At 43.9% G+C, this 20,351-nt stretch overlaps 1 protein-coding gene across 2 annotated transcripts; it reads left to right on the forward strand.

The window, feature by feature from the left end:
- Positions 1–1,825: 1,825 nt before the first annotated feature.
- rgcc (regulator of cell cycle) lies at positions 1,826–7,027 on the forward strand (the record flags this gene model as incomplete). Of its 2 annotated transcripts, XM_079169869.1 has the most annotated exons (5): positions 1,826–1,965; positions 2,335–2,508; positions 5,003–5,095; positions 5,250–5,312; positions 6,217–7,027. In XM_079169869.1, exons 1-5 carry the CDS (start codon positions 1,938–1,940, stop codon positions 6,222–6,224), a joined length of 366 nt encoding a protein of 121 aa, XP_079025995.1. In that variant the 5' UTR covers positions 1,826–1,937. The 2 variants fall into 2 exon arrangements, with proteins under 2 accessions (XP_079025995.1, XP_079025994.1); XM_079169868.1 differs by lacking the exon at positions 6,217–7,027 and having other exon boundaries at positions 5,250–5,323.
- Positions 7,028–20,351: the final 13,324 nt, after the last annotated feature.

A 20,351-nucleotide genomic window follows, 5' to 3' on the forward strand; every position in this document is an offset into this window, starting at 1 on the left:
TCTCGAAGGTGTCACGTTCGGCACCTCTGCTGATGCCAGGCCCCCTCGTTAAGCAGCAGCTAAGGGCCTCCAGAGTCAACAGACACGTGCAGCTGCAAACACATGGCATGTTTATCCATTTGCTGATCATGTTAAACTGGGCACCGGAGGTGTGAAAGTCTCAGCATGGCCGTCCTGCATGCTACTGATGTCTGAAAACAAATGAACTCACAGAGAGCTTTATTGGACAACTGGCTGTGCGGGGCTCTGGGAAACAAGTGACACCAAGGTGATGTAATTAAACATAAGACAAACAATATGGTACAGAAGCTAAGGGAAAGACTGGTGAGGTAAATCCCCAGTTGCTTACATTAGAAGCAAAGTTTATCCACTTTCTCGGGATGAAGAAAGTTCTGATGGGAGATGAAAGGACATGCTGTAAATATAGGCTCTCTGACCGCTTTAACCATGAAAGTTGCAAAACAATCTCAACTGTAGGTCCACTTACTTACTTGTTTCAGATATTTCCACCGTACCACACATGCTAATGAAGACTGTGCAATACGGTTGAAAGCTCAGAAACAAGCCAATGGGTTGACGGTCAAGCTTTGTTCTCAACATTTTGGGAAAACGTACCAAAGGTTCAAAACATCCGATTGATTGCAATTGTACCACTAGATGTCGCTCCAGCTTCATCTTTGCTGAAGATCAGCCCTGGACAAAACATTTTCATGTCTGTGTGATAAAGTTGTGTGTGATTGACCTCCTCCTGGTAACATCAGTGGAGATCACGTACAGATCCAGATGACTTCAGAGCTTCAAGGTCCAGTCTGAGTACAGTGCAGGTCTTAGATTATGAGTTTTAATGTGTAATCGAAATATAAATACAAATATTGTGCTTTTAAAATCTTACTTATAAGTGCATTCAAAGGCTCATAAATCTTAAGATAATAGAAGCATGTCAAATCTCATTTTTTTGCTCCTGTTCAAATATGCTAGAGAAAAACATAAATGATTGTGAAATCATTACTTCCTAACTGAGGCCCCATGTTAACCATATGAGGTTAAATAATGAGGAAATATTCAATGTAAAAATGTACTCCCTCACACTCCAGAGTAACAGAATAGAAGTACTCATCATGAAGTAGAATGTCAGTGTTATATCATCAACATATTCACCTGTTGCTGAGGTATTAACATGTAGGAAGGATTGAAGTTGTATTCTGCCATGCTGGAGCTTTTCTGCATACTGTTGGGTAGTTAAACCTCTAACACTGTATTTTTTTAAGCGGACCACTTTTTTTTAGACGTTGGATAATTATTTGTGATCAATAAGTGATCATTGGTAGAAATTAAATACAACTGTTGCAGCCTACTCAAACAAAGTAGGCGCCTTAAAATTGTAAACAGGAGCAGGACTGTGTTTTTCCTTTCCACCACTGCTATAAATATAATGAATCACATTAGCATAATTTCAATATCATTGGAACAATCAAGTCCTAAAAGATCTGTCTGTCAATCACAGCTGGGTCCCGTCCAGTCCCGATCTGCCTGGTGATACGTTATGAAAAGCACTGGGTCATGATTATTAATATCTCTGTATTACACCTCTCTGGCAAGTGACACATGAGTTGTTTACAAACATACTCTTTTATAAGAGAGTCGTCAGGGGAGTGTAACTTCAGCCGCCAACATTTCTATTGGCGCACACGCGCACACACACGCGCACACACACATATGCACACACAGACACGCACACACGCCCTTCCCTTTCTGTTTCGGACGCCACGCCCCCACTGAGCAGGGCTCATTAAAAGGCGGCAGTCCTCGGGCTGGAGGGTTAGATCAAGACCCTTTGCACACAGAAGGACAGAGTGGGACTTTACACTGAGGGACATATCTGTATTTAAATATACAACACAGATTTTTGGATCATCTCAAATCTGATTACTGGAATAATGAAGTCTCCAAAACTCAAACCTCAAGGTAAATACAAGTTGTTTTTTTTCTATCCTGTATTTGTTTGTCATATAAGACTTGCTTGGTGCTGTTTGCTTTTATTGTCACTATAGGTTCATACTTAAATAACATTTCTGGAGGAAGTATTTAAATAGCCTACAATATTCCGACAGGACAGAATTCATTAAGACCCTGCCTTTACGTTTTTTTGTTATATATATATTGTAATGCCTTTCACATAGTTTCCTAGTCATATTGACATAATATTATGCTCCATTGCTACAGTCAAGTTATTTGCTGGTTGGGTTTATTGTCAATCTCTGACTCAGCTGAAACTTTAGTCGATCCAAAACAAACTTAAATTAAATTTCATGTTTTTTTTTTTAATTCTTGCAGCGAAGTTCATCAACGAGGAGGATCTGAACGACGTGCTGTGCGAGTTCGACGCGGTGATGGAGGACTTCACGTCGCCGGTGGAGAAGCGACACTTCAGGTACGACGAACACCTGAAGACCATGAAGAGGAGGAGCAGCGCGAGCGTCAGCGACAGCGGCATCAGCGACTCCGAGAGTGAGTCCGTGATCTACATTATTCATGAGAGCTGTGTTACTCAGCACATGGAGGGAGCATTGTCCTTCGCTCTCTCCTGCTGGGCTTTTGTTTTCCAAATGTGACAACTAAAACGAATCACATAAATACACGTGGGCGTCTTAAACCAGGGAAGGTCTCAGACTATGTATTTTAATTAGGCAATTAAAAAGTCCCCCGTAAGTGCAAACATGCCAACATGGAGATCAGGCACCGTAGAAATAATAGTTATAGTTTGTTTTATGCATCTGACACTTACAGCTGATGGTCTGAAGGAGTGTACTTTGCCTACAAATATAAACCTAAGAAGTCGGGCATATCACTGACGTTTTAACAAACAGACGCCTCATGTGTTGCATTATGTTGCTTCTGTTACTCCTTCTGCTCCGCTGCTCTGTAACACGTGTGTGTGCGTGTGCAGCTTCTTATCATGTGCCATCAAGAGCGCAGCAGTGGAGACTGACAAACTGTTGCACTGTGCATCCATGCACGTATGCTCTCATGCTCTCACGCACAATTACACGTAAACACAGAGAGAAAGAAAGAGAGAGAGAGAGAGAGAGAGAGAGAGAGAGAGAGAGAGAGAGAGAGAGAGAGAGAGAGAGAGAGAGAGAGAGGGATCCTTGATCACAGTCCAGAGATTTGGGCGTCAGATTATAAACTCCCGCTGCATATTTTGGCAACACCTGCGCCCACATATGTGGCTACTTTTCTGAAGTTGTACAGTCATGCATTAATATTTTACTCTTAACAGTGATTTAAAAGAAGTTTGCCTGCCCAGCTGGAGAGCTCAGCCTCTCATATGCTGACACGCAGAGAGAAAAAAAACATATGCTTCAGGTCCCCATGAACAAACCCCCTGACATGTGTGAGTGGTGTTGGACCTCCACAGGAAGACGTGGAAAGATCTTATTCAGTCTTCAGTTTTCTGGAAAGGAAGCATGCAGGATTCCAGAGAGATTCAGGCACTACTGCCAGACACCAATTTGCATAATAACTGGGGTTCCAGTGGAGAGTATCACCACAAGGTTCACCAATCCAGCTCGTAAAAATGTCAGTACCACATAAACCACTGAGGATCTTGCATTAAGCAACATCAGTGCTAAAAGCAGAGGGAGGGTGTTCGAACTTGCGTCTGTGGAGCTAACGAGCTTGTCGATTCCTTCAGGGGATCAGATTCCTGCATGAGCCCTGTCCTCTCCATGGCAGTCTAATGAAGAGGGACCTGTCCCACGCAGGGACGACCCATTGTGTTGCGGCCTGATGGATGGACGGACTGTTGAGCGTGCAGATAAATGACGCCGCAAACTGTGCAGGGTCCTCTAGATCCACCCTAGAGCGTGCACGTTTGAGTGAGGGACGGAGATAGAAAGAAAGATGAAGAGAGTGAGAGTAACAAAACTGAATATATCTGCACGAATGAAAACTGAGAAATGAGAGGGAGTCATGGCCACAGCTCTGTGTGTGTGTGTGAGTGTGTGTGAGGCCGGGCGCTCCCCGTTGTGTGTGGCGTCTCCAATCTCACGCTGTGTGTTCAGTGCTGAGTGGTGGGAGTATTACAGGTCAGAGGGGGGGGGGGGGGGGGGGGGGGGGGGGGGCAATAAGTGGTCGACATCTGAGACACTGTTAAGGTCCGCTGGAGTTCTGCACCGAGGAGCGGGGTAGACAAGGATAGCATTAAGTGCTGCCTAATCTGCTTTTTGTCACACACACTTACTTCGTAGTCACATAGATATCTTGGACAGGGAGGTTGATGCTTCAAGCAAGTCGCTTTTAATGGATGAGACAGACAGACGAGCCCAATTCTATGCTGTCTGGAATCTAGCTGCAGGAAGTCTCTACTTTCCTCTCTCTCTTTCTCTCACTTCCTCCATTTCTCACCAGACAGTGAAAATATGTTTATGTGGTGTGAAATATGGAGAATCAAAGTGGCCATTTTATTATTTATGTAACCGTTTACAGTTTGCGTGGCACGTGGGAGACGGAAACAGCGGCCGGACTAGAACGCGCCCCGCTCTGGTATCAGACTCAAAACGTGTCAAGAGATAAATCTTGCTTCGGGGCAGGGGACGAGTTGAATGACTTCAGAGACCTCTCTGCCCAAGACAACCTGTTATATTGCTGTCACTAACTGCCACAATGGAGATTTAGTTCGCTGAGTTCAAATTACACATTTTTGCTCCGGGGTTGTCCAGTGTAGCAGAGCAGAAACGTTTCTGCTCATATATTTTGTACACTTTGCCTCCGTCCAAGTATGTGTTTGTCTGTGTGCGCTAAATGCATGTGTGTGACAGGCGATAGAGGAGAGGTGTCATTAGAGGAGAATGCAATGATTACACCCCGAAGCTGCTCCACTGACACAGATCAGATGTGTGTCTGTGTGTGTGTGTGTGTGTGTGTTACATGATGTACACTGAAAAAGTGAACGTGCACCTAATCGAGTTGGTCTTCGTTTTGTTTTTCTCTCTTTTGACAGGTGCAGAGTCGCTCAACAGAAACAGCTTCAGCTTCAGCGATGAGAGGCTGAACTCCCCCACCACCAACTCACCTCCTCTTATGTCACCAAAACGTGAGCTGCACCAAAAAAATTAAATTCTTACTCTGGCAAGACTGTAAAGACGCATGAGTCAGCGAGATGTATTACAAAATATACCTATCTGCCATCTCATAATGTGTGATTGAAGAAGCTTAGTTTAAAGTCCGTCTCTTTCTTTGCCTTGCAGCCAAACTCGGCGACACTAAAGAACTGGAAGACTTCATCGCCGACCTTGACAGGACATTAGAGAGTAAGTGCTAATGCAGCCTAGCTGTCAGAACCCCTGATGAATTAGGCCGTGTGCCGGTGCCGCCCGCTAGTCGGGATTAACAGGAGCGTTTGTTCCCCATGTCAGCTATGCTAACGACCACTCATAAAGTGACACTGGAGTCACTCCCCTTGGATTTCTAAGAAACGAGGATGTGTCAGGACCATGAAGGAGGTGGGGCGTGATATGTGGACCATGAGGCCTCTGGGGTTACACTGGAGGGAGAAGCAGCGTGTCCCTTTTCACCTGTCAGTCAACGTTGAAAGAGAGTGCTGCAACCAACACCGTGCAGTCCGTGCACACCACATTGCGCTAACTTGGTCCCATCCTTTTGAAAACTAAAAACTGTAACCAGAGAAGGCAGTAGGGCGTTTAGTAGCTTACAGAAACGTCACGGGTAGTAGACATACATGGCTAATCTGCGTTGGACCTCTTCTTATATGAGTCTTGTGAGTGTTTGAACTTGCATCAGAGTATAAGGAATGTGCGCTGGTGCAAACCTGGACTGAAATTCCATCTGTAGATGTCTGGAATGGAATGAGACAGAAGTTCGGAGTTGAAGCGCTTTCCTTATACCCGTGTTTCTTCCTTCAACAGCCCCGCTCTGTTCTGTGTTGTTAGGCCACTGAATGTCCGTCTTTCACAGCTCGCAGGCGTCCAGTCGCCCTGCAAAGCTGGACATACAATCGGCCAGTCGGGCAGTCAGCCAGCCCCCCCCCACCACCACTAGTTCGCCCCAGAGGATGGCGCGTTTATTAGGGCCACCAGTGTTTACGATGACCGGCCTGTAAAACAAAACGTCCGCCGCTCTGAGAATAGAGCTGGCAACCAAGGAGCCGTGGAGTGTTCTAATCATGTCTTTCTGTCTGTCTCTGTCTCTTCTTAGGCATGTGACGGGGAGAGGCTCACAGTCATCTTGGTGTGTAGCCATGAGGGAGGGAGGGAGTGAATGTCTGGACCCCCCCTTGAGCAGCTAACATGCGTCCGGCCCCTACACAGAAAAACCACCCAACAGGATACAGCTGGATGGCACGGCACCTTCCAAGTGGCTCCACCACGGCATCAGGTCTAGCCAGCGCTCATGCTATAGTTAACCCAGCAGCGCTCTACTAACTCCAGGCCACCTGGCTTCTGGACCGCAAGCCGGGTTCAAAATTGCATTGTAGAGAACCTGAGGACAAGAATACTTCAGCAGCAATGATGTAATGCGCTCCATGAAATGTTGTGAGGAGTGAGGACGTGGAATATATGCTGCAAAAAGAGTCACTGGAACATTTATTGTCAGATTCACAGACCAGGTTACACTCCCTCATCCAAAACTTGAGCTGGAAGAGTATTTAAAAATGGCTTTTTATAATAGAAATATATTAGTAATTTTATAGAGCTTCTTATTGTAAATTTATCAGTCTGTTTTTTGGGGAAATATATTTTTATATCTTATGTAAATAATATTTGCTTTGAATTCTCTTTGCCTCGCTATTAACAGGACAGTCAGATTAGGATTTGACACTCGTTGACTGGAATAAAGTTGGTTACATGCTTGAATGTGAACTGAAAACTTAATCCCTTATGAAAAAAAAACTGGAACGCAATATATGTATTTAATACAGCTAATGCCTGCCGGATATGATATTAAAGAATGAAATATTGTTCTTTTAGTAAAAGTGCCTCCTTTTCTTTATTTTGGACGGGAAACTTCTCTGGGCTTCTGTCAGGTTGTTTCAGTTATCTGAACATAATATGCCGCTCTGTTTAGCTTTATAGCCTCTGTATTTATTTTACTTTCTCCCTTACTAGCCTTTACAACCTCTTTAATGTACATTCTGCTACAGTATAGAATATCCGATCCAAAGTGAAATCCAATAACATATTTCACATTAAACTTTTATCTTTTTCCATAAAGTCCCTATATCTATTTTAAAATCGAATCACACAAGAAGGTATTGATTTCCTCCAGAGGCCGGGGAGCACAGTAGGTGCGGAGCTGCTGACTGGCTGAATTGGAGCGGTAACGCAGCGGGGAGCTTTGAATGACAGCTGACTCCTCACCGCCTCGGCACTTTATTAACCCTCCAGCGCCACTTCCCCCGGTGCGTCCTTCTCCCTGCTTCTCTATGTGTATCAATGCTGGTATCCCTCCGAAACAGTGCTGTGAGCACAGGCAGGCAAACCAAATGGGATCGACATTAAACTGGTGAAAATAAAATTGTGGTATGTGGATTATGTGCTGTAGTCACCAAAACTGACTGCATGCTGAAGTGTAGGAAGAGGTGGGACATTCGCTTCGTCCCAAGAATGTAAAGTCATACATGCAACAAAAACTCACACACAGACGCACTGAAACAGACATTTTACGTCTCTTACCTGCTGTGCTCATTAATAACTGAGCAGGGACTTATGTAACTTCTGTAGCAACAGGGTCTATTTCCAGAGGTGGAGGGAGACAGGAGGGTGCGACCCCTTCCCGGCCCAGCAGCAGGTGTGGCTGAAGTAACCGTGTGTCTGAGCCCCCCCCCCTCCGTCTGCTGACCACCAGGGGTCAAAAGTCACCAACCATGGGCAGATATGCTTCTGGTAGCAGTGCAGCAGGTGCAGACAGACTTGGGGCCACAATCACATGGGTACTACTCTGTTTCATGTACTTAAAGGAATACTTATAGTAATACAGCTGCATAACGTTTGGGTACGTTCAAGAAACAGAATGTGTGCAATAGAGGCCGAGATATAGTGCCTCTATGGGTCAATGAACCAGAAATTATAGTTCCTACATTTCCCATAATGCAACTTAATGTTGTCTTTCTTACGGCCTGGTAAATGCAGTCTTTCAAACCTCATGCTACAAGTTGGTAACGCAGGTGTTCTGTGTCCAGGTTGAGACAACCCTGCTTACATCACTATGACATCACCAGGGTCAACTTCTCCTGACTTTAGAAAGCTCCTTCCAGAGCCACAAAAGACAATGCACAACAGTTTTCACAGGGGCAAGTAGTATTTGTGTCCACGAGGGTCCGCGTGACGTAAATATCATCATCAGAGGGCGAAGGCTCTGAACGGACGTCCGACCGCCAGTTGGCATGAAATACTTCCTCCAAGCGCACTTTATAAACACAACTACTGCGCATCCGTGGTGACCGCAACTGTCTGTGTAGTCGCTCGTTTTGCAGTAAAACCGAGGCTCAAGATAATAGGTCCTAACAACCCTGCTCGCTCTGAAATCATCAGGGACATTTTAGAAGGCTCCTTCCAGAGCCACAAAAGACAATGCACAACAGTTTTCACAGGGGTAAGTTGAAGTCCACCTGACGAAAATATCATCATCAGAGGGCGAAGGCTCTGAACGGACCAGTGTGAAATCATCAGGGTCATTTTTGTAAAACTTTAGAAGGCTCCTTGCAGAGCCACAAAAGAACAGTTTTCACAGGCTTAGTGTTACTTCTTATGACCAGTAAACTGATGTGTAAAATCAAGTGGAGTGCCCCTTTAAAATTCTTCAACTTGAATGTGGCTCTTTGTCCTCTCTTGGCCACTAACTGCGTGTAAAGGAGGACATCATGCCCCTCCTTTCTTTCAGCCAGTTACTGATTGCATCTGAACTGATTTATGCTGCGACCTTTGATTTTATTTCCTATGAAGTCTCATGTTCTGAAGTGAGGACCTCAGCCTCACAAGCTGACACAGTCAGTGGATCCAGTGTATGCCAGACGGTTAATCTGATGGCAGGAAGCTGGCATGGAGACAGCCGTCTCCGTGTTGTTTCTTCAGTACAGTTGGCAGAGGGAAGCCGTGGGCACGATCACTTATCTGCACTGTTCTGCACCACGGATCCGCTGGCACTGATCTGAGAGACCATGTTGACACAACGATGTTCCCCCGAGGGCAGCGGGTGGGCTTCCCTTTCTTCTAAAACAACCTCACACTTGGCAGAGGTTGGCATCTTTTTGGCAGCGTGGGTCGGTCCCGTAGAAGTGTTGGCTTTGCCGGTGGACAGCCCTGTATATATATGCTCAGGGCTGGAAGTGTGGGAAAGTAGAGGACTCGAGCTGGATAGAAGTTAAGAGAACACAGCGTGGAAAAGGGATTAGGAGCAATCCTATATGGAAAGCTAAGGCGAATGAAGGAATGGGCGGATAGGTGGAGAAATGGACGGAGAAAGGCAAACACACCCAAATCCGGCAGCCATGTGTCAGTCTTTACATCAAGACGGATTCCTATGGGAGGCCCCTCAAGACTGCTGAAGTGGTCGTTCTATGAATACGCATGGGCAGAGACACACAGATGTTTGTCCACATCACAAAGAGACATAAATACACAGAGACAAATATCAGGTTCAGCTTTCCACCAGGTCTTCACATCCCTGGTGTCCAGATGTTCCCCTGGTGCTGTGCAAACAGAGGGGAACATTAATGAGTGTGCGTGTATTGATGTTGGCCTCTTGTGATGTGTGGACATGACAGCGCCATTTTGTTTTTAGTACATTTACAGTTTCTACTGTATGTATGCACATGTGTACGTGTGTGTAGAGGCATAGAGAGGGGTGTGTGTGTGTGTGTGTGTGTGTAGCTGTGTTGGTGTATGAGCTTGTCTGCACCTGTTCGCCATCTTTGTATGTGTGTGTGCGTCTGTGTCCTTACCTTCCTGCTTTTGTTGTTTGCACTGTTGCCTCATAGAAGGAAGGTCCGAGGTTTAACTTTGCTCTTTCTGAGACGTGTTTGCAGGTTCCATTCGTGCTCATGAGCCTTTCCTTTAGCGTTCTGATGTTTTTAAGTGGTTGAAACCCTGACAGAAAAAAAAAGATTATTTAAAGCACAGCAATCTATTCATTTCCCATGTATTAAATATTTGAGGGTTTTAGAGGAAAAAAAGGAAGATGGTGTATTCACGTCAGTTTGAAAGGCATTTCAAATGTTGTCATTTTAATATGTTGTTTCCACTTCCTCAGTAGAAACAACATATTAAACTAAACTAAACCGGTCTAATGCTTTTATAATAGTATGCTGAGTAAATGCTTCACATGAACAGGCAGCAGCCTGAACCGAGGGCCTCTGAACTCGTTCCCTGACAATGACAAGCTTTCATCATTATGACATGAGTCAAGACTCACTCACACGAGGTTTGACAGGCAGGTTTAGCTGTCATGGACGTGATTATTATTGCCTCCCCCCTGACCTCATGCAGTTCCTTAAATTGCACATCCATCATGATTTCCATCATCACTATCAGATTGACTTATCCGTGACCTGACTGAGTGTGCGTGTGATTCTGCACTGCAGCAGCGGTATTAACTTGACCCGTGATCATATCTCTGCATATATATATATGTCTTAAAATGTAGAAACAACAATGGAGGATCAAGTAGGTGATGAATGTATGTTACTGCTAATTAAAGACCCCTCCCTGTGTCTGTTTTAATGTCATACTACTTATGACTAAAATTACTTTGGTACAATAATAATAAAATGTTTTGTCTCATCCCCCCCTTGAGAATTAGGTCACGCTGTTCAAAGCAGGCAGAGGCCGTACACACACACACACACACACACACACACACACACACACACAGTCCAGTGACTGTGGCCGCTGGGAAGTCTGAACAATGTGTGGGTGTGTTGGAGCTGACAGAGCAGTGAATTTACTGCCGAGGAAGCCCATGCAGCTGAACAGAAAGCTCAGTAGCAGGTGCTCGATGGTTTTCCTAAAGACGTATTCCTGCAGGGACAAACGTGACACATGACTGTTTGGCTTGTATTTGGTAACTGAGAAACAATGTAGAATGTGTGCACTGAAAAAATAAACACAGGGTGTTATGACAACATAATGAAGTCTGGGTATATTTACCGCTGGACCGAGCGGTCAAATTTGGGCGGTTGCGGTAGAGTGAATCAGCCATTAATTGTGGGGTTGATGGTTCGATCCGAGTCTCCCTTTGTTGAGGTGTCCTCAAAAGGTGCTCACTACAAAATTCAGAGCAAATTTCAAATTTCAATTGCCTCCACTCGGCTCGCAACATGGCGAAAGCTGAGCTGGCGGCTCGCAGCTAACGGTGCTAGCAGCGCTAGCAACTGCAGGAGTGCTGACAGAGCTATTAGTGTTAACCTGAGGGGAAACCAGAGGGTGGGCACTACCCAAATTATGACTTGGGGGTTGATGTCACAGCTATTTACAAACCGAAACCAAACCCAGTGTCATATTTAAGTTTTCCCGAAACACTGATGAGGGCAAACCTCCATGAGATATGCCTATACTACATTTATTTAGCTATTCATTTTGACTTTGTCTCATTACTCAAGTAGAGCAACATTGCAGGTTTTCCATGTTGCTGTAGCAGATCATGACAGACGGGATATGAGATGGGAAGATGTTGGAAAGCGTGAGTGTTGTGAAGAGAGGCGCTGATATCACTGGGCTTTGAGCCTGCTGAAGTCCCAGCCAATGTTTGGACACAGCTGTCTCCCTCTGCTCAGCCTGCACTTCCTCTGAGCTTGGCTCAGTCAAAGTGGACGCGTTTAATGCGAGGAGAAATCGGGACACTGGTGTCCCCTGATGCAACTTTTTGTTATTTAATGTCGGCATTTCTCCTTTATTTTTCAGTCAACGGTTGTGAGGAACACCTGAAGGAGAGAGAGAGGGACGGACAGAGAGACAAAGTCTAATGTTTGACCAAAGATAAAGAAAATAAACAAATGAAACAAATGTATTTTGCATTACGAGCAGCCTGAGCGTGAACAGTAAAACCCCGCTATTGGATTTGGTGGATCAAAACCAGATCATCTCGATTCATGCGACTCATACAGGACGTCTACGTGGCCCGGTGACCAGTTCGCAGACAGACTCTGAGTCAGAGAGTATGGCCCCAAACTGATGAGTCACTGAGAACTGCACATATGATGGATGTGGTAACTTTGGTGACCGCATTCAATTTGTCAGTTAAGTTAACAAACACAGACATAAAGTTCCCACAATTCTAAAGAGAAAGAAATTCATTGAAAAGTCTTGAGGAAAATGCGGAAAACAACAAACACACTAAAAGTAAATGTGTGTAATAGTAATAGCCTGATTTGCACCACAAATAACTTTCTCTATGATAGTGTTTGGAGCCTAAAATCCTGCACAGACCTGAACCATCTATTTCTGCGTGTGTGTGTGTGTGTGTGTGTGTGTGTGGCACCAGGCTGATCCCAGATGGCTCTGTGCTGTCGTGGTCCTCCCTCTTATTGTCAGACTGGACTGTCTGGCTCCCATCTGTTGCTCTCTCCGTTTCCTCCCATTTATCCTTCTGTCTTTCTGCATCTTAACTGCTCCTAACGGTTCCATAATGTACAGTATTCAACCCACACCCCCTCCTTCTTCTCATCATCTCATCATCTCACAGTCTGGTTAATGAGATTGTTCAGCGATAAAGTCGTTTTGGGGGAATTTATTACTTTTTTCCCCGCGTTCCCAAATACACAAACTAATGAATGCCTCAGGACAGACTGTTTTTTACATTTCTTTTTGTCGTCTGAAGTTATGTCAAACATCAATATTAAGCTATCTTGACTAAACTGCTGTGTGTCTATGGGATCATGTAAAATAATCCACAGTGTCAGACTTTGAAAGCCCCTGCTCCAGACTATCCCTGGGCACCTTTCTGTCATATTTGATCACTGGAGGCCTTCCACTAGCACTGTTTTAGGGCTGTGTGTTTAGAGCCGCTGTGTGAGTTGGCACCTTTGCATATAAAAAAAAAAAAGCTAAGTTTATCCAAAGCCAACTGCAAAGAAAAGACGTTTCGTCCTCCCCAAAAAGACCTCCGTAAAAGTCGTCTGTGCCAGTAGCTTAATATGAGCCATATTTATGTTTATTGTTAGGCGGCGATCTTTTGTGGCCAAAGTCATTATGACAGGAGCAAAAGAACAAACACATGACTTTCACCCAGGAGTCCAATATATTACATCACTTGCTCTGACTGAATGCCAAAAACGTTCACATTCAACGTATCCGTTGTGTGCAGAAACGTACAATGATAACGTCTTTTGCTGACCATTTCCTACTTGATAAGGTCTAAGCAGTCCATACTGCAGCGCATCACCACGTTTTATACCCCGTGTGAAAGTCTCTCATCAGGAATGTTATCCAGTGATGCAATTTGTCCCCTCTTTATTCCTAAATGGCCCCCAGTGCAGCTACAATGAACTCTCTCTTCCCTCAATAGACCTCTCTGTGGTGCACACTTATCTGTTCCAGTGGTGCCAACAGGCGGATTAAACAAAGAGAGGGGGGGGGGGGGAGAAAAAGAGAGGTAAAATGGATTCCCCCTGTTACTGTGTGCAGATTTAAACATCTACTTTTGTTGACAGCAGAGACAGGGACTTTCTGGAATAACAGCACATTAATCAGTATCAATATACAGTATCTAGCACACAGGATATTAGGGTGTGTGAGGTTGTAACATTCTGCTGGGGCAGTGAAAGACAAGCTGTCCTCCACATATTTCTGTTTAATGACACACAAACCACACAGAGCCTCTCACAATGCTGATAAACAACTCTTCCCTCATCCCCACTGTCAAAATAATGAGCTAACGCATTTTTTAATGCAGTTGTTGTTGCTGTAATATTAATGGCTACATTCAGTATCTTACTCTTCTTTATTCTGAGGAGAGGAATGAGAGAGAGGAAAGGTGAAGGTTTTGTAAAATATGAGCAACCCTACATGAAGTTTTAAATGACTCAACTCGTGTTTTTGGATGGCTGAAGCTTATCTACAATCTGCACATCATTTCCTCCAGAATTCAATTAGTGTTTGTGATGATTTCCTATTTCCCTGCACATGTACAAACCATTTGAAACTTCTTCCATCGCATGAATTAATTAAGCACTTGTTTGTTAAATGAATCATTCGTTAATAATCATGACAGAATTCATGATTATTTGGTAAACTGCTGAGAAGAAAGAAACCAAGAGGACAATAAAAAGCTAAATATGGATATGATTCTCAGATACATGTCCTTAAACTCATGTCTCATGCAAGTTGAATTTAATACTGCACAGACATTATAAGTTATGCTTTGGAAAACCATTGGTCCTAAGCAGCTACAGAATAATAATTATTAAAAGTAATCTGCTGTACATAAAATATGTGTAAGTGTTCAGTGCATTACCATTCTATATTAATCCCCAGCTGTTGTCTAATTCCTGTTACACTTGGGTGAGTAAACATTGTTTTAGTGGACAAAGGCCATTGTTAATAATTAAGTTCCAGCAGATGCTGCCTCCTGTAACTCCTCCTCCTGCTTTCACTTCTCCTCCCATCCTCTCTATCCCTCCCTCTCCTTCATCCTCTCCCCCTCCTCCCTAAACTCTGTCTCTTGTCTTTTTATACCTTTCTCTGTCTCCTGCCTGTCACCCTTAAAACAGCCTCATTTTGAAGGAGGGCGGGTCTACTTATTCTTCCTCCCTGTGAGCTGTCTGCCCCGTGGCCAGGTTAGAGAGGCGGGTCAGGGTTTAGCTCTGGGCCAGCAACGGCACCCTGTCATTAAGGCTGAGTTTACACGTGACCAGACTTTTCATGGGAACTGGACCCCGAGGGGACAACCTCACCTTAACGCACCTGAATGAAGGTTTGAACTTTCTCATAGAAGTCCTGAGCCTCATGGTCTAACACACACACAAACACACTCAATAGAAATCTCACTTTATGAATAACTTTGTTCTAAACTGTAGTTTAGAACACTGACTTACACTTATCATTGACAAATTATCATTGATAAATTACTTATTGTATGTTTCTGAAAACCACAGGACAGGATATGTTGAATGCTGACGTTACTAAAAAGAAAATCTCATAAATATGTTTTAAAATTTCTAAATTTTAAAAGTTTTCACACTGTAACGTAACAACATAGCATAGCAACGTAAAGTAACAACCATAACAACTTAACTAGCGTAAATATAATACAAATGATATAACATTATATAACAAGCATTAAGTCAACACTGACTTTTGGTTTCAGCATAAATAAATAATGTAGCATTTAATGTTACGTAACAAACGTAACAACGTTTTGTAACAAGTGTAAAGTAACCGTTTACTTTTGGTTTAATAAGTTTAATATACCACGTAACCTTTACACCACCTTACTGTCAACAACAGTTGCACAATATACGACTTCACCTGCTCTGACTGGATGTAGAAACGTTCACATTCAACGTAACGGTGATTTGCAGGAACGTACAATGCTGAAAAGACCTGAGTAAATCCTGAGGATTGATGAGAGCTGATAGACTGAATCAGACAATGTGCTAAAAGTGGCAACAAATCACCATAAAGCTGCAGATATAGCTGGTAATTATTTGTGGTTGTATCACAGCTAATGAGCCCTTTACATCTCATGTAAATATTTGGTGATAAAACTTAAGTCATGCCACTTGTCACACACATGTCATTTACCTAAAGAGTTACTACCGCAACGGGAACCTCTTCTGTTTTGTCCTGGACGGCATGTTTGATTTTCAGTAGCGCCCGCAGGGCATCAGTGCAATCACCCCACAATAATTACTGCCCGATACACCGTCCTCTCTCTGACAAAGGACAGGGATGTGCTTTCTTCCCCTGCTCTGTCCATTCTTGCCCAGCTTTATGTTCTTTTAGTGTCGTCTTTTTCTGAGACTATAAATTAGAGTGGGATTGGCTTTTTAAAAGTGCCTGTGTTTAAATCTAGTATTTTATTCTGTGAGTGCACAGTTAGTGTGTGACCTCGTGCTTCTCCTCATAGATAAATCACACAACGCATGTCTCTAAATGCATCAGACTTTCCAAAATGCACCTTTCACCAGCTGAAGGATAATAAATGACTGTCAAATTAAAACATTTAATGAGCCCTCTTGTAAAAGCCGAGATCTATATCTCTCATCTTGTCCTCCCTCAGCACAAATAAACGGGCAGAGAAAGTTCCACAAGAGGCTCTAACAAGACACTGCATGCTTCCCGTCCTCTCTGAACTCCACTGAACAGATTCATCATCAACTGGGAATTATGTAGAGTTGAACTGAGCTGACAGTCAAAGCAAAAACGTTCATACCTACTGGATGGTGACTTTTAAAATATCAAAAAGAAAAATTATAATAATAAAAACTCTGCAAGTAAAGTGAAATAATTTCCACTAATTCCCAATACAAATTGTCACGTTCCAAGAATGTTGTTCAGTGTTGTCGTGTCCTGAAACCAGACAAAGGGCAGCACTAAAGCGTTACTTTTTCGGTTTCATTGATTATATAAAAGATGTGACTCTGCTATTTTTGTAATAAAAGGAAACCTGCGGGCTAGATCAGGCAGCGATCTCAACAGCTATACACTCACATGGCCGACTCCTCTCTCTGCAAGTGGCGTCTAGGAGCTCAGGCTGTGTCAGCTGGCAGCGGAGGAAAGCTCGTTCAGAGAGGCATTTCCTGACTGCTGGGGTAATTAGGCCCATCGAGCCTCAGACACACAGGAATAACCGAATCTAACTGTGGCTATGCTAATTAGACTCCTTAGTGCTCTTTTTTCTTTGTGCAGGTCGCCAACATTTATTCAGTAAAGGAGTGGAACAGGAAATACACATCCACGTTGTCAATTCCCAGCCCATTATGCTGCAGAATAATATTAGTGAGTATTATTAGATGAGAAGAAATCATCAGTAGCAATCAGCTGGGTGATGATGTTAAGGGAGGGAAGCAGGGAGAGGAAAAACATGTTCCCTTCTTTCCAAAACAGGTCTGGCCTGAATGGAGTAAAGGTCAGGACGGACACAGGCACAAGCCCCTACTGTTGCTGTGATGTCTTAAAGAGGTATAGTCTTGGAAGCAATGCATGTGAGGGTATGGGCATGTGGGGTAAATAGTATGTTGCTTTCTTCTTCAGCGATACATCAGTATAACGGCTTACAGATCATCGGAACTCGAGGAAAACTGGACCATTTGGCCTTCGTCTCTCACACAAGCTCTCTCGCTTTCTCTCTCTCTCTACCTGCCGGAGTTTCACTCATTTGTTCATCATCATTATATTCATTACTGCTCCCCTCCTCTGGGCTGTTGTTGGGACACTACAGTTCTGAGGTCAGCGGCTACAACTCCACCCTGCTTCTGTGCTCGTGGGGAGACACAGCACACGGACTGAGTGAGGCAGACTGTGTTTGCCGGGAGCATCGATCCTTTCTTCCTCACTCATCAACACAGTAATTGCTGAAGGGGAGCTTCATTTCTATTGGTCGGAATGAGCAGCGTTATCACATGTCATCTCTGACATTCACTGGAGTGCAGCTGGAGGTGAGTGTGTGAGAGAGAGAGAGAGAGAGAGAGTGAGAGAGAGAGAGAGAGAGAGAGAGATGGGGGCGGTTAAAGGTCTTGCCAGACCAGCTTGGTTTAACGTGGTGGTGTGAGAGAAAGAAGCAGGAAGGAAAGAATGAGGGACAGGGCGAGAGGGAGGAGAGGGAGGAACAGAGGGGGAGAAATCTGCAAAACAAATCAGCACAGCGTCTGCTGTACACACACACACACACACACACACACAGACTCCAATACACACCAATAACGCACTCACATCACCGAGCAGCGAGCGGAACCACTGACGAACAGCAGTGACAAAAAAAAAAAAAGAAAGGTTTCTGCTGTCGGTCACAGCCCGTAGCCATGTCAACGGGCCCCGGGGGCCAGATGTGTATGCGCACAGTCAGCAAGTATGCAGCATATTGTCATGTGACTATGAGCTGGCCTGGCCTGGTCTCAACTCCTGTGACTTTGCGAAGTGATGTGCACACAATGCTTGACCCAAAGCAAACAGCACAATTGGCTGACTGTCAGTGAACACACCTTCAACAAGCAAGGAGGGAGTATGAGAGGAAGGAGTCTCAACACTGGTGTTCCAACAACATACCCTCCACTGTGAACAAATGTTAAATAGCTGTACTAACAATTCAACCCAATGTGAATATGTGTCAGTAACAACTTTAAGGTCATGAATCAAAAAAAACATTTGCCTTCAAAAAGCTTCCTGTGCAGAAAGATGTCTTTTTGTATTTATTTACAGATGAGTGAATGTGTGTGCACGGACCATCTGACATGCAGACGAGGTTTCATTTGTGCGTGGAATCTTTTTAAGACTCTTTTCACAGTCTCTGATACACATGTGCATGTTGCATCGAAGTGCAGGTGGAAAACTGGGACTCCCGGCTTCTCAGTATATTTCTGTGGAATTTAAATGAAAAATGGGAAAGTTTACTCTAGTATTGAGAGTAATTTCAGAAATATTAAATAAATAGACTGAGCTGCTTCAGTGAATGGAAATCTGTTAAAAGAATGAATTACTCACTACCCGTCATACACATTTATAAATCTTATTTTTATTTGTGGATCATGAAACACGCATATATTTCACTAGTATTGAGAGTAATTCAGAAATATTAAATAAATAGACTCTTCAGTGCTTCAGTGTTGGGATGAAGCTGGTGTCAACACACCATCAATCCTCCCTTTTCCCAGCAAAGCTTTCTCTTTGGAATTTTTCCTCTTCTGAATAAATGGTCCACACACACACATCTGATATTGTACAGTACAGAATGGAATTCCCTCTAAGTCGAGTGTGAGTCTGGATTCTTCGGCTAATATAAATACGAGTGACTTGACTTTGATTCAAGCAGCAAGCGGAGGAGGACAGGAAAAAGAAAATCTATTAGAGCTGCGTAGTCTCCCCCACAGCTCCAGGCGTGTCCTCTCTGCTCCACAAACACTTGGCGCTGTCAGAGGGAAAGTCTCCCTGCCTGCTCCATAAATCAACATGTGTGAAAACACACACACTCACACACACACACACACACACACATATCCACATAAGTGTTGGAAATACAGCACATACAAAAAAGCTCCAACCCTTTAAATAAGACATTTGTAGTAGCGTTTATTGAAGAGCAAGATGCTGGTTGTCATGTACGACATGAAGCACTTTCATTATATTCAACTCATTCAAACAGTGTTTTTGTTGAGAATGTTGAGGACATTTGATTTTGGGATAAAACTGATCCCACAAACAGGATCGCTATCACATGTTTGCACAATAACTAGCTTGTGTAGCTAACAACTCGGCAGCCACGGGCACAAACACAAGACATTGTTTACCAGTAGTCCAGGACAACAGTGTTATGATATCTGCTCTGAGTGCTGACCACAGTAACATTTCAAAAACCACATCCTCCGCGTGATGCAAGACTCATCACAGGACTAGAAAGCTCAGAGTGTTTGAATGGGAAGTATTAGTAATGGAAGATTCTCTGTTTCTGATGTCTCATTTCACAGGGAGTGTAATGACGGACGACGGCCATGGACTGTTGGGCTTTACAGATATTGACACTTAGTTTGTCTTTTCCAGAACCCATACGTACGAGTATTACTTCAAATGAGGATTTGTGGAGGCAGACATGGAGAGAGTTCAAATTAGGAGTCTGTGGTGGCAAGTATAAGCTGTAAGTGGTGAAAAAACCCAACGATGCCAATACCAAGTGGAAAGGTTTTCCATCCTTGTGTCTCATTACTACATGCATGCACACACGCGCACACACACACACACACGTGTGCGGCTATCTGGATCCGAGTTAGCCATCTGGATTGGCTCTCATGATTACAAATGTTCCACCTCAGTCAGTGCTAAGCTCACCTGAGTTACTCAATAACCAAGCACAGGGTTTCAGCAGACACTATTACTCTTCCAGTGAGGCTGTGTGTGTGTTAATCTGTTGAAACTTTAACTGTCTGGCAATGACAGAGAGAAACACAGACGGACCCTCAAACAGGACAGCAATGGCTCCGCCCTGAACTTAAACACGTGGTAGTAAAAATGTCACTGCGTCAACCACAGAATGTGTTTAGGTTACATTGACTGGTGACCATTTTCCAAAGCTTTTCAGATTGATTTCCTGCTCATTTGTTTCAGTCCATGCTCATGTTTGTGATCACTGCGGCCGTGTTTAGGCTCTGTCCTGTGGTTTCCTCGCACTTGAGACAGACCTCTATA

The sequence above is a fragment of the Pholis gunnellus genome (genome assembly GCF_910591455.1).
Source record: "Pholis gunnellus genome assembly, chromosome: 12".
NCBI classification, from domain to species: Eukaryota; Metazoa; Chordata; class Actinopteri; order Perciformes; family Pholidae; genus Pholis; species Pholis gunnellus.